The sequence below is a fragment of the Blastomyces gilchristii genome (genome assembly GCF_000003855.2).
Source record: "Blastomyces gilchristii SLH14081 genomic scaffold supercont1.9, whole genome shotgun sequence".
Classification (NCBI taxonomy): Eukaryota; Fungi; Ascomycota; class Eurotiomycetes; order Onygenales; family Ajellomycetaceae; genus Blastomyces; species Blastomyces gilchristii.
In genome coordinates this window covers 1,175,005-1,187,062 of record NW_003101674.1, presented here as the reverse complement: position 1 = coordinate 1,187,062, position 12,058 = coordinate 1,175,005, and the positions used below count along the sequence as shown (strand labels likewise).

The 12,058-nt window shown below is 47.7% G+C and overlaps 3 protein-coding genes across 3 annotated transcripts; 1 reads left to right on the top strand and 2 right to left on the bottom strand.

The window, feature by feature from the left end:
* On the bottom strand, nucleotides 1-1,913 carry BDBG_04656 (uncharacterized protein). Its single transcript, XM_031721782.1, has one exon. The coding sequence runs from the start codon at nucleotides 442-444 to the stop codon at nucleotides 133-135; it is 312 nt and encodes a 103-aa protein (XP_031578644.1). The 5' UTR covers nucleotides 445-1,913; the 3' UTR covers nucleotides 1-132.
* A 1,812-nt stretch (nucleotides 1,914-3,725) lies between these two features.
* BDBG_04655 (WD repeat protein) lies at nucleotides 3,726-9,948 on the top strand. Its single transcript, XM_031721781.1, has 3 exons — nucleotides 3,726-3,789; nucleotides 3,888-4,696; nucleotides 4,819-9,948. The coding sequence occupies exons 2-3, from the start codon at nucleotides 4,461-4,463 to the stop codon at nucleotides 8,798-8,800; spliced, it is 4,218 nt and encodes a 1,405-aa protein (XP_031578643.1). The 5' UTR covers nucleotides 3,726-3,789; nucleotides 3,888-4,460; the 3' UTR covers nucleotides 8,801-9,948.
* Nucleotides 9,031-12,058, bottom strand: BDBG_04654 (uncharacterized protein). Its single transcript, XM_002624744.2, has 2 exons — nucleotides 11,025-12,058; nucleotides 9,031-10,966 (listed from the first exon to the last, which is right to left on the bottom strand). The coding sequence occupies exons 1-2, from the start codon at nucleotides 11,922-11,924 to the stop codon at nucleotides 9,797-9,799; spliced, it is 2,070 nt and encodes a 689-aa protein (XP_002624790.1). The 5' UTR covers nucleotides 11,925-12,058; the 3' UTR covers nucleotides 9,031-9,796.

The window sequence follows — 12,058 nt, the reverse complement described above, 5'->3', positions numbered from 1 at the left end:
CAATTTGTGTATCATACGAAGAAATATTACTCTTGGTCGTGTGCGGTTTGCGTTGGCTAGAATTGATGTCCGCTAAGCCTATCAACTATCGAATCTCCAGCTAAGTTATTTTTCTTCTTCCCTCGCTTACGGCTATGATCTCTTGCATACAACTATGCCTATTTCAACAGCAATGCTGCTGCAATCAGTTTTCATGCTGCTCGTGGCTGCCACGGTCGATCTCGCATCGTTAGGCATGTCAGAAAATACAATCCTGTTTAGACCCGGGGCTTGATGGGGATGTGAAATGGCTAGTTTTTCTAGTCGATGCATCATCTTGCTGTAGCTAGCGCAACCTTGTGGTATGGATGGTAGGATGGCGGCAAAGTGATGGAGGAGGCGTATTTTATCAATCACCGACAACAAACACATGAAAATTGGTGCTGCATGAGGCGAAAATATCATTCGCCAGTAGTCCACGACCCAGTCAGTTTGGCCTTAGTTACTCGTACAGTGTACTTCCGTTGCTAATCAACCTGCATCGTCGGGGAAAAAAAACAATTTGCATCACCGTCCGGATTTCAATTGGGGTATTTTAAGAAAACTTCATTGATTGTGGTATATCATATCTAAAAAGGAACAAGAAAACATACCTTGACTATGAAGGCTGCGGGCAAGATTGTTTGGGATTAATCCAATCCCATAGAAGCGGTAAGAAGACGGCTCCTTTTCTCATTCTTCAGGCACAAATCGCGCTGCCCGAACCCTCCCCTCATGCTCTTCTTACACCAGTGCCTGGCTGCGAGGAACAAGCGTCCACAAAAATTGGAAGATAGAAATTAGAGAAGCAAAGGAAATTTTTCATTCTAATTTTTATCTTTTTATCTTTTTATCTTTTTATCACTTTTATCAATGGCTTTGCTCCAAGCCCAGAACGCTGTACATTCCATGAACCCCCCCCCTGCGGGGCCAAGCCAAGCGGCGACGGAGACCGCACATTGCGCTGTAACGCCAACTGTTAAAAAGAAATACCTTGTCTTGCCTCTTTTGACAAAGAGCTTCAAGAAGATAAAACGAGATAAAATAAAGTGACCAACTCAAGAGAACAAGTGCAAACTGAGAACGACAAAAAAAATTCAACACAGAAAAACAGAATTCAATCACTAACTACCCAATTCTGCATGCTGACGGGCTGATTCTGGTCGTCTCCCTACCACCCGAAGCGGCTGACTTCGTGTAAATTGCTGTATGGCCGTGCCCTGTCCGATGATCCGTGGAGCCGGGACTTGGGTCTGGCTCTCGTCGACGTAATTCTGCTGGCGCTTGGTCACCCCCCAAGCCCATCTCGGACGTCTCGATTGTTCAAAGGATGGAAAAAGAAATACTCCTTGATGATTGGAATGGCCAGAGAGTGGTCGCGGCCGCTTACGCTGTAGTAGTGCCATTTCTTGAATGCGACTGTGATTGAAAAACAGATGTGAGAGGGCCTTTAGGGAAAGTCGTCACTCCCAGGTTATTATTCCCCCCCGGCCCTTTTCTTTCATTCATGTTGTGGTCAAACCCATGCATGGCAAGGGCTCAGTTATGTCACTTTTTGTCACCCGCCCTCTGATGCATCACATTCCCTTCGTTTGTATCCAAACCGCACACCCCCTCTACTCCCACCATAAAAAATGTATGCTGGTTTCTGCCTTAATTCATTTATTGAAGCATTGCCCGACCTTCCCGACAAGGAGGAAGGTCATGTACTGGGGGCGGAAGTTTAAAATTCTTCCTTGATGGGCGGCCACTGCTCATCGGACGCTCGCTCACGCGACTATCTTGCATGCACGGCTAACTTAAGGACCGCCGAATTTAAAATACCCTCTTCGGACTTCAAAATTGATGATCCCTGGGGGCCGTTTGCCAGCCACGGGGTCTAGAATCACTCCACTCTCGGAAGTATCATGGGATAAAGTTAATTCATGATTATTCTTACAATAGGACGCCTCCCCAATAGCATTTATACAGCGTCTGTATATATATATATGCTGGACTCTTTACCTGCATGCACAATAAAACCAAACTGGAGGATATTGAGAGCCGTCATTTTTCTCACTGCTCAATACAGGCTACTCCTAGTTGATTCGCCTACAGACACCTTTATTTATCCCCGGAACAGATGTTGCCTGTAAAACCTCGCAAAGTTTCCATGGAACTTGCCCATTTTGACCTGTCTGCGGGAAGTCCGTTTACTTTCCCGTCCTGGGAACTATCGGCCTGCCGCATTATAAGTTACAAACTTAGTTACGCTAAATCCAGATCTGGACTGCTGGATCGGGAATCTACCCTCATTTCAACCGGTTGCGAATTGCTTTTTTTTTTTTTTTTTTTTTTTTTTTTTTTTTTTTTTCTAAGTCACACTCTTCTGAGTACTAAGCTCTTCTAATTAAATAATACCAAGACATGCCGGAAGAGATATGAATGAGTATGGCCGGGTGTTTGCTAGTTGTGATAATTTCCACACAAATGATTCAACCGTTCCGAACTCATCTCTCTAGGGACATGGTATTAAAGCGCAGACCATTCCCCGTCCTCAATCCTCACTGCTTGGAGGACGAATTCCAGCATAGGAACCGCCCAGATCAGCCGTGCCGTGCGCATCGGTAGGATCCAAGTCCATTGACAATCGTTTTGCTTATCAGAAATAAATCAACACAGTCAATTCAGGTGGGTTGGTTACACCGCGTAACATTGGGGGGGTTGAATGAAATGTATTTCCTCCTCACCATGAAACTGCTTTGGGTATCTGGGCGGTTACGACCGTCAGAAGAGTATGGGGGAAGAGGTACAAACGTGCCAAACTGATATGCAAAGTGAGATTCACGGCTTTAAGCTACATATATCCCAATGTGGGTCGCAGCCCGAGTAGCAAGAAAGCCACCTCTTCAATTGTGCCTATGGAATTTGTCGATGGCTCCATTTACATGGATCATCATGAATGGGAAAAGCCCTGTATTAAAAGAAGGATGCTTTCATTTTTCTTCGAAGCTGGATAAATCGCAACATAGATATCAGTGTTTTATGATTCTGTGCCAGCTTTTGGTGAAAAAGAAAAACCAATCAAAAGTTTTCGACCAAATTAACCAAGTCATGCATGAATATATAATTTTACACATTCCACTATATTCAATATTGACAGAAGCTTTCTTCTGCATTACTTAGATACCTTTTTCTCTATATATCCCAAAGAATCGATATTTTTATCTCAAAGTGTTGATTGGGAGATACACAGCTGACAAACTTCACTATCGGAAAGTATTCTTCTGGCCAGCCACTGTGTAAAGCGATATCTATAAACCTTGTCAATATCTATATTCGCCATGTGAATGGATATCCATCTGCTGAATTACAACCTACAAGGGGGGGGCCTTGAAATACATAGCGGCCTGAGGCAGCCATACCTTTAACAGGGAACTTTAACTGGACCCTGTCGACGACGGTCAAAGCTCCCTCTGCTGCAGCGGAAAGGGTCGAGTCCCTGTGTTGAAGCTGGTGGCGGAAGCTCTGTGGGGTTGTAACTGGGGAGGAAATAGGGCCGATTTCCAAATTATTGGTTGTAAGTACAAGACATGAATTGAGAAGTTTGAGTCGAGAAGAGCGACGAAGGCCTAGAGTAGAGTTAGTTAATTACATCCATGGATATTAATTATTTTCTGTTCTCGGTCTACAGAGCCCCTCATCTTAGTCAATGGAATCCTCACGCCTTTTGTCCTTGCATATTCCAATATAGATTTGAGCTGTCATGTTGGGTTCTGTGCCCCTCGTCATGTATGTCTTGGAAGCCCTAAGGCCGACCAATGCAGGGTCCACACCTCCTGCGAATCATGAATCCCTCCAGTAAGAAGGATAAAGCTAATTGCGCACAGAGCAATGCGATTCTAGAACATCGCATGTCTTATATCAACTGTGTTGACTGACTTGGTGTGAGCAGGGTCTTTCTCAGAGGTGGACTTCTCAGAGCTGATAGGCCAGGAGGCATTGCGGTAGTTAACTAAACTAGTTCCTTGTCATCGGCGGCCTGGCTTGGCTGACAAACTTCCGCGCCGGATTCTTGCCTAGACTCACCTGCACGCACCTCACATCCCATCTCAACAACACCCACTAGGCACCACGCTCTCTATCCACCAGGACCACCATCTCAGCTGAACTAGTTCATACCCCTCATCCCCCACGGTCCACGAAGCTTTGCCACCTTTTCGGAACCTGCTAAGAGCTTCCTCACCTTGCACTTTCAACCTTGTTCATGTTGCCCGTTACGCGGCAGTCACAAGACCCATTGGATCTCTGTTGCCTCCGTGAATCTGGTGCTGTCTGCTGCCGTTGCTGCTGCCGTTGCTGCTGCCTCCCACTCCTCTCTGTTTCTCATCCCAGCAGCTGCGGTAGAGATGGATCCGCAGTCGTCACCGGACTGCTCAGCCGCCTGGATCTGAGCTTCCAAGATGTCCGAGTCCCGCCAAAGCGAATCTCAGTCTGGCGCTGCTCCCCCTTCAGCACTTAATCATCCCCCTCCGCCACATGCGCCCTCACTATCCTCCCACCGATATACCAACCGGGCCACAAGCGCCTTTGCGCGGTTCGCACATCCTTTCATCTACGGCTCCAGGCCACCAAGCCCTCAGCCAAGTGCTCCGCAGGAGGCGCTGGTTGTCATTCACCCCTTGCACCCTCCAGTGCGGTAAGTTGCGGTGCATTGGCATGAGCCACGTGCCATTTCATTTGTTGTTTTACCGCTATTGTACAGCGCGAATACATCCTTATCTCTAACACGATCATTTTTATACGTGTTACGTTATCTAGACCTACTCCCTCACAAACCGTCGCGCTAAACACCAACGTTCATATTGCTGCCCTTGACATCTCGCCCCAACGAACACACGCCATTATCGCAGGACGCGGGATCCTCAAGACCATCCGCGTAGCGCCCGACAGCTGCGCGGAAGAATTTGACCTGCGCGAGGCTATTTTATCGTATCATTCCACCCGGCAGGTTTCAACGGGTGCCTTGTCTGCAAAGCACAAGGACCAGCTTGCCGCAAAGGATGTCAAGTGGTCTCACGGGGAATATGACCGCATCATTGCTACAGCTGCTGCCAATGGGCGCATAGTTCTCTACGACTTGAACAGGCCGGGACTCGAATTGGGCCGGCTCCAAGAACATAATCGTCAAGTTCACAAGTTAGCATTCAACCCCCATCGCGGGGCATGGCTTCTCTCTGGCAGCCAAGATGCCACTATCCGGATGTGGGATTTGCGGATGGTGTCGGGTGAAAGGGGTGCGATGAGTTTTGGTAGTAAAATAAGGTTCAATGGCCATAGCGAGGCTGTCAGAGATCTTATGTGGTCGCCGGTTGATGGCGTTGAATTTGCGACAGCTACAGATAGTGGTGCTATCCACCGCTGGGATGTTCGAAAGGACAATGCCCCGCTGATGAAGATCAATGCCCACGAAAAGGCCTGTTTTTCAATCGACTGGCACCCGCACGGAAAACATGTTGTAAGTGGCGGTACTGATAAGCAAATTAAGGTATGGGACTTTTCAACTACAGATCGGAGACAGAAGCCTTGTTTTCAGCTCCGCGCTCCGCAGGCTCTTCACAACGTGCGCTGGCGGCCCCCTTCGTGGGCTTTGGAGAATCAGGAAGTCGCAAACTGGCAGTCCACGCAAATTGTAACTTCTTATGACTATGAGGATCCCCGAATTCATATATGGGATCTACGCAGGCCTCATATCCCGTTTAAGGAGATCGATCGCTACAATCGGCCACCCACTGATCTGGTGTGGCACTCAAGTGAGCTACTATGGACAGTAGACGGCGATGGCAATTTCACCCAAACAGACATCAAATTTGCACCCCAGGTGATTCAGCGCCGGAAACCTTGTTCTGCAGCATGGAGTCCAAACGGAGACATTATCGCTGTGAATCACAAACACCCATCAAGGCGGGGATTGAACATGAGCTTAGGTCCAGCGGAATTTTTAGGCCTCAAGTCAGGAAAGCCAAGTAGCAGCGAAAAAGGGACAGCCAGCCTCAGCCTGACAGATGATGCGCTAGATGAGTCTGCTCTTTCTTCGTTGAGGAGAAGAACCAACAAAAGTGCTTATGCTAGAAGCTCCAAGTCATTGAGTGGAACTTCTCCGATGTCAGAAGACAGTCCTGCCGTTATATCTCTTGAAAAAGCCATTGCACATAGTGGTATTTTTGAGCCGAGTCAGATTGGAGCTATGGGCAGTGTTCCCGGTGCGACATTCGACCCGGAGACATTTAGATATCTTGCTAAGCACTATTCATCTCTAATGGAGAGTTCTGATAGCAAGGGTTCTTCGTCGAGCTCACTGGAGAGCCTGCACATAAGCCTTGTTAACAATGCCGATCGTGCAGAGGACGTCTCGTTATACAGGCTCGCTCAAACATGGAGGATCATCCAATACGTGGTTGCTCAAGAGCTTAAGGTTAGAGCAGAGCGCCGTGCGTCCACTCCGAAGAAAAAAAAAGAGAGCACGAAATCGAAAATATCAGATCATGACAATGCTCTTGAGAAGTCGCAAACTTTGGAAGAACCTATTCCTGATAAGCTTAAAAGTCGCCTGTTCAAAGGCGTCATAGAAACGGAGGGTTCCCCACGTGCACCGACAGATCATGAAAGCACATCAAACATGACAACCCCTCTCGCTAAGCCCTTGCCGGACTCTCCTCGCATCGAGGAGAACAACGGCGACAGTTACCGGGGCTCGGATTCTGATCACGAGTTTGATAACATCCAACCCCTACCACCATCCGTGTTAAGCTCCAGTGGACATGGGGCTGCGAAACAGAGACATTCACCAGATGCTTCAGATGTTGAAGTCGAACCAACGAGCAATAATCCCGAGCGTCGAGCTACAGTAGTCAAGGTACAAGGGTCGCCTAGGAGCTTATCACCAGATCGCTTGTCTAGGCGAGAATTAAACATGACAGACCTATTCACCGAGGGCCGGTCCGCACCTCGTGCAATTGCTGGGGGAGCAAACTGGCGTTTGCACGATCTTCCCACATATGGAAGCCGCGATCTTGAAGAGGAAGATTATGATCAAAAAGTAGAGGAAAAGAGGGCAGCTCTGCGAGATTACAAGTCATTTCCGAAGAGGATCCTGTCGCTTGACCCTCCTTCACATGACCATCCTGCCAGAGCCCGTCCGCCTGTTTCATACACACGTCACGATTCTGCGGAAAGCTTTTCGATGTTTTCTGCATCCACCGATAGCTCCCAAAGAGCCAAATCTATGGGTGAATCATATTCGCCACATTCAAAACCAGAGGAATCCTCTCGAAAGGATTCGGGTGACTGGGCAGCTGCGGCTGGGAGCTCATTGGGAAGAATAAACGAACTTGAAGTCGGGTCCCCTCCCGAATCGGTCCTTCAGAAAGCTCATAATATTCATTCTTCAGATGACTCGTCACTTGTTAGTTCACCGTCGGTGTCCAACACTGTTTATCTTGAGCGACCCCTTAGCCCTCTACCCTTCCTTGCAGAAACCTCCGTTGTAAGGGATCAATCACATCGACACACACCACAAGGTCCTCCTTCTCCAGGAAGGCCCGCACCCGAACATCGAGATCAGTCTACATATTGCCTTCTTAGAAGCTCTGAGGAAGATGGTGTCGTGCTCCCTCTCGCCCCTGACGAAGCTGACAACCTACCATGGAGTGCAAGGAATATTATCAAAGAAGCTCTTAAATATTACTACTCAAGCTCACTAGTCGACATACAATCAGCTGCTCATTTGTTGCACAAAATGCATTTGCTCTATTCCTCAATCGATGAGATTCTACCATATGAGGAGCGTGATCTTATTTTCAAATCTTATAATGAACAACTTCTTAGGCAGGGGATGTTTGTTGAAGCAGCAGAACTTCGACTACTATGTGTCCCTGACTATCCCTCTGTTTATGATTATGCGCAGCAAGATACATTTATCAATGTGTACTGTTTCGAATGCAAAAAGCCTTACGAGAACCCGGGGCGGGATAATCAGCGATGTCATCGATGCAATACTCCGCAGCCGCCGTGTACAATATGCATGAGCCGAGACCCTCCTATGGAATGGACTCTACAGGCTTCTGCCCCATTTGCACCATTCTCTACCTCCTCAGATAAGTCTTCTCAAGATAGGGATGACTGCACAGTTGGCAGTGACATTCACACCGCCTACCGCCCTCACGGCACCGCACTCTGGGCCTGGTGCCAAGGGTGCGGCCATGGTGGCCACGCAGCATGTCAAAATGTCTGGCTAAACGACATTTCCATGAGCGAGGGCGGATGCGCGACACCAGGGTGTCTTCACGATTGTGGACCAGGTCCACGGCGTCAACAGAATCGCTCCTCCCTTGTTGACGAACGCAAGCGGGTAAGGGATACTTTATCTGGACGGCAATTGAGTCGGAACTTTGCGAAGCGGGACTCGTGGACTGCTGGTGAAAGCAAGGCTGTGGAGCGGGTACGTGGGATGCTGGGTATGGCCACAACAGCAAATTCAGCGACGCCAGCAGCAACAACGTCGTCTGCTTCCACGACTCTAGCAGCGGTCACAGGCCCCCATGTAGCTAGTGGCGGCATGGTTCCAACTGCGTTGATGTCCCCGAAGAAAGTCAGGTTGGTCACCCCGAGTGAGCAAGGAGGCCACCCGCCGAACTTTAAGGGACGGGGGGTTGGAAGTGGAGCTGGACCTGGACCTGGACCTCAGCCGATTTACCATCGACATTCGATATCTGAAACTTCGTTGACGACGAAGCAACCCTAGAATTTTTTATTTTTTAATTTTTTTTAATTTAATTTAATTTAATTTTAAGCTTTTTGTTCTTCTTGTCTTGCCGGATTGCACATCTGCCAAATACCCTTTTCTCTTTTCGTTCTTGCCTCATAGTTTAAGTTATTCCTTTAGCGTGGCATATCAGACGGTCCAGGCACCGTGCACAGCATGGGCGGTTAGGGGTTGAAGGGGATTAAACTACCCTATATAACATGGGATGCCTTGGGCTTTCACCTTTCGTTTGCTTGTTTGTTATTATTTGTTATGTTTTTTGGGGAACTGGCAAGGCATTATTAGCCCTTGCAGTTTCCTTTTCCATTCCCTTAGGCTTTTTTTGGACCTCTACATTTGATGTCTTGCAATATTCCACGCGGGCTTGCAAGATGGTTGGCAGATTTTGGGAATGTATTTTAGTGTGTTTTCTGTCCATCTGCGTAGCATGGTTATTAAAGGGGGAGGAGGGCCATAGTTCGTTGGTTGATGTATCTATAGGTAAAAATGTAATTTATCAGGGTTAAAGTGTTCCTTCTACTACCCGCCTATTAACTGCTGTACCTAAAGAGGTGCGTGTTAAACGTCAGATCTCCCGGTGGATTCCTGCATTAAATTGTGGGGGGAGCGTATCTGCTATGCTGCACCACCATAATTCGCCCCTCCTTTTATAATTATTTCAGGCAACAGGGAGGGAGGCATCTGGCGATCTATACTATGCTTCGCACACGTAGACAGGAAGAATGACCGCGAAGCCTTAGTGAAGCCGGCGGGGAGTAGAGTGGCCCTTTCATTAATTAAAATAGAATGGGATGTGAGATTGCAGTGTATAAAAATGAAAAAAAGGGATATTTTTCGATTTGCAACAAGGGGTAATACATAAACTGAGAACAGACTTAAAATACCCAAGTATAAATGTCCGATTGAGATTACTGCTAAAGGCTTGCCTGCAGCTTATCTTCCGTTCGAATCACACATCTTAGCCCGGGACCTACTTCAGAATCGTCTCTTTTTCTTCGCTGGTCCTCCACCACCAGTACCTACACCTTTATTCCTCGCTTCCAACTGCTTCCTCAGTTCTGCTCTTTTCCGATTTGCTCGCTCCTCTGGGGTCTCTTCCTTTGCTTCCTGTTTGATTTCCACTTTTTCACCCAGCTCCGGTGCTAGTGGTTGTTCTGAGGTTCTTGTGGCTGTTCCATATCTAGGTGGCGGTGACAATTGAGGCATCCTTCGATCTGGTGAGGATTCCTTCTGTGACGTCGAAGCGGCTGGCTTGCCACGGCCACCGATCATTCCTAGCTTGCCACTTGAGTGTCTAAGTTTTGCTGTCTGGTGGGTCGCTGGCGATGTTTCCATTTCATCGCCGTCCTCATCATTATCGTGGTTTAGCGTTCCTAATTTCGGAGTTTCAGGGTGATCTGTAGGTGAGGTCTGCTCGTCCTTCTTCTTTCTACCGCCGATCTGACCAATTACCCCCATGCCACCAGATTTAGGTTGTGCTTTTAACGGAGGGGAGGATTTCCGTTGGCTGGCTTTTGGTAGTTCTTGCTCAGCTGGTCGTGAGACCGAGCTGTCGGTGTCATTTTCCGATTCTGTGGGCATATCGTTAGTGTCGGCAGCTTCCTTCGTTAGCTTTGGACTTGATGCTGTCCCCGGAGCGTCAGAAAGATCTGATGCTGTTGATTCGATCGGCGTTTCCTGACGCGGTTTCTCTGACTTTTTCTTCCCGGCGATGGTCCCAAGACTTCCCTTGGCTTTTGTGGTTGATTTTGGTTTAGCTGCTGCTTCAGGTTGGGCTTCAGATTCTGTGGATTCTGCTGATTCCATTGGGGAATTTTTTCGTCTTACGAGCTGTCTACCGCAAATAGTCCCAAGGCCCTTTGGTCTGCGGTTTGGCCCTGGTTGAGTATCATCTTGCCCGTCTTCTTCAGAAGCAGTTGCTTCAGAGGAATTTGATGCTCGTGATTTCTTCTGTTTGGAGTGGTCTGCTACATCTCCTGTATGTTTCCTGCTTTTAGAGCCTAGGGAAAGTGAAGGGCTTCCTTCTGTAGAATCTCCATCTGAGTCGATACGTCTCTTCCCTGTGGGCATGGTAGACTTGTGGGGGGTATTGTTTTCAGACTTTTTACGCCTGCGGCTTTTCAGCCTCGGTGGAGTTTCCATAGTCTAATATGCAAGTTTTAATACGAATCATTTGGATAAGAACTTGGGAAGTTTATCTGACCTGAAATTCATCGTCGTCACTTTCCGTAACCTCTTCTTTTTCTACTGGAGGCAGCCGTATTTTTGATGCACGTTCCTCTTGGTACTTGTCCTTTCTCGCTGCTTGACGAGGCTTGTCAGCGAGACCTGCAGCTAGCTTGTTCCACCAGTTCTCAGGGGCGATGCCATCACTCTGTCGATCAATAGATGAGAATGAGAGCGACAATTCACTCGCAATATGGACACCCAGGTTGTAGTCAGCATCTTTAGCTTGGTATTCATTATTCCATAATTCTTCATCGAATGGTGCAACTCCTTTAATAAGCTTGGACGCTTGAGAATATACGGAATCCTTCCGAGAGAGTCGCACTCCTCCCATGCCAGGAAATACGGTGCTCAGGTCGACGCCAGACGACTCTATTTTGTCAAATAATTTGCTGAGAGCCCAATCTTTTTGCTTCACTTGCCCTATTAGCGACATGATGCGGGTGTCATGGTTCACCTCCCCTTTTAAAATTGGTAGGAGGATGTGTTTAGTCAAAGCATTTGGTGACTGTTGCGAGAGGGTAAACGTCCACCGTAGCGGGTCCAACGGAGCTGGTAGCTTTGTTGATGTACTGAGTTTGAGCTCATTGCCTCCCGTCTCACTTGCTAGCGACAATGAACTGTCCTTGGACCCTCGTAACGCGTCTGAAATTTTCTGTAGGAGAACAAAATATTGTTCATCATCCTCGCTCGGATCGATGCTCGTATTATACTTGGACGCGTTATTGTGGATTTCTTTGCGGGTCAGGCTTTCGGACCATACATAGGCCAAGTCTGTCACGAAAATCTCACACCCCAGATTGCTGGTAAGGTACTTATAGAGAAGAGGAGGAGTAGGGTTGCCACATGGAAGCTGGAGTTTCGACCACTTTGACATATTTTCAGTCTGAACAAAATTTACTTAGCTGTGAAATGTACTGAATAGAAGGTTTATGTGAAGAAAATAAAACCAGCATCATCTTTAGATTGTTTCTGAGGTTGTTCCAAACATCTAGGCATCGCAGGCAGATC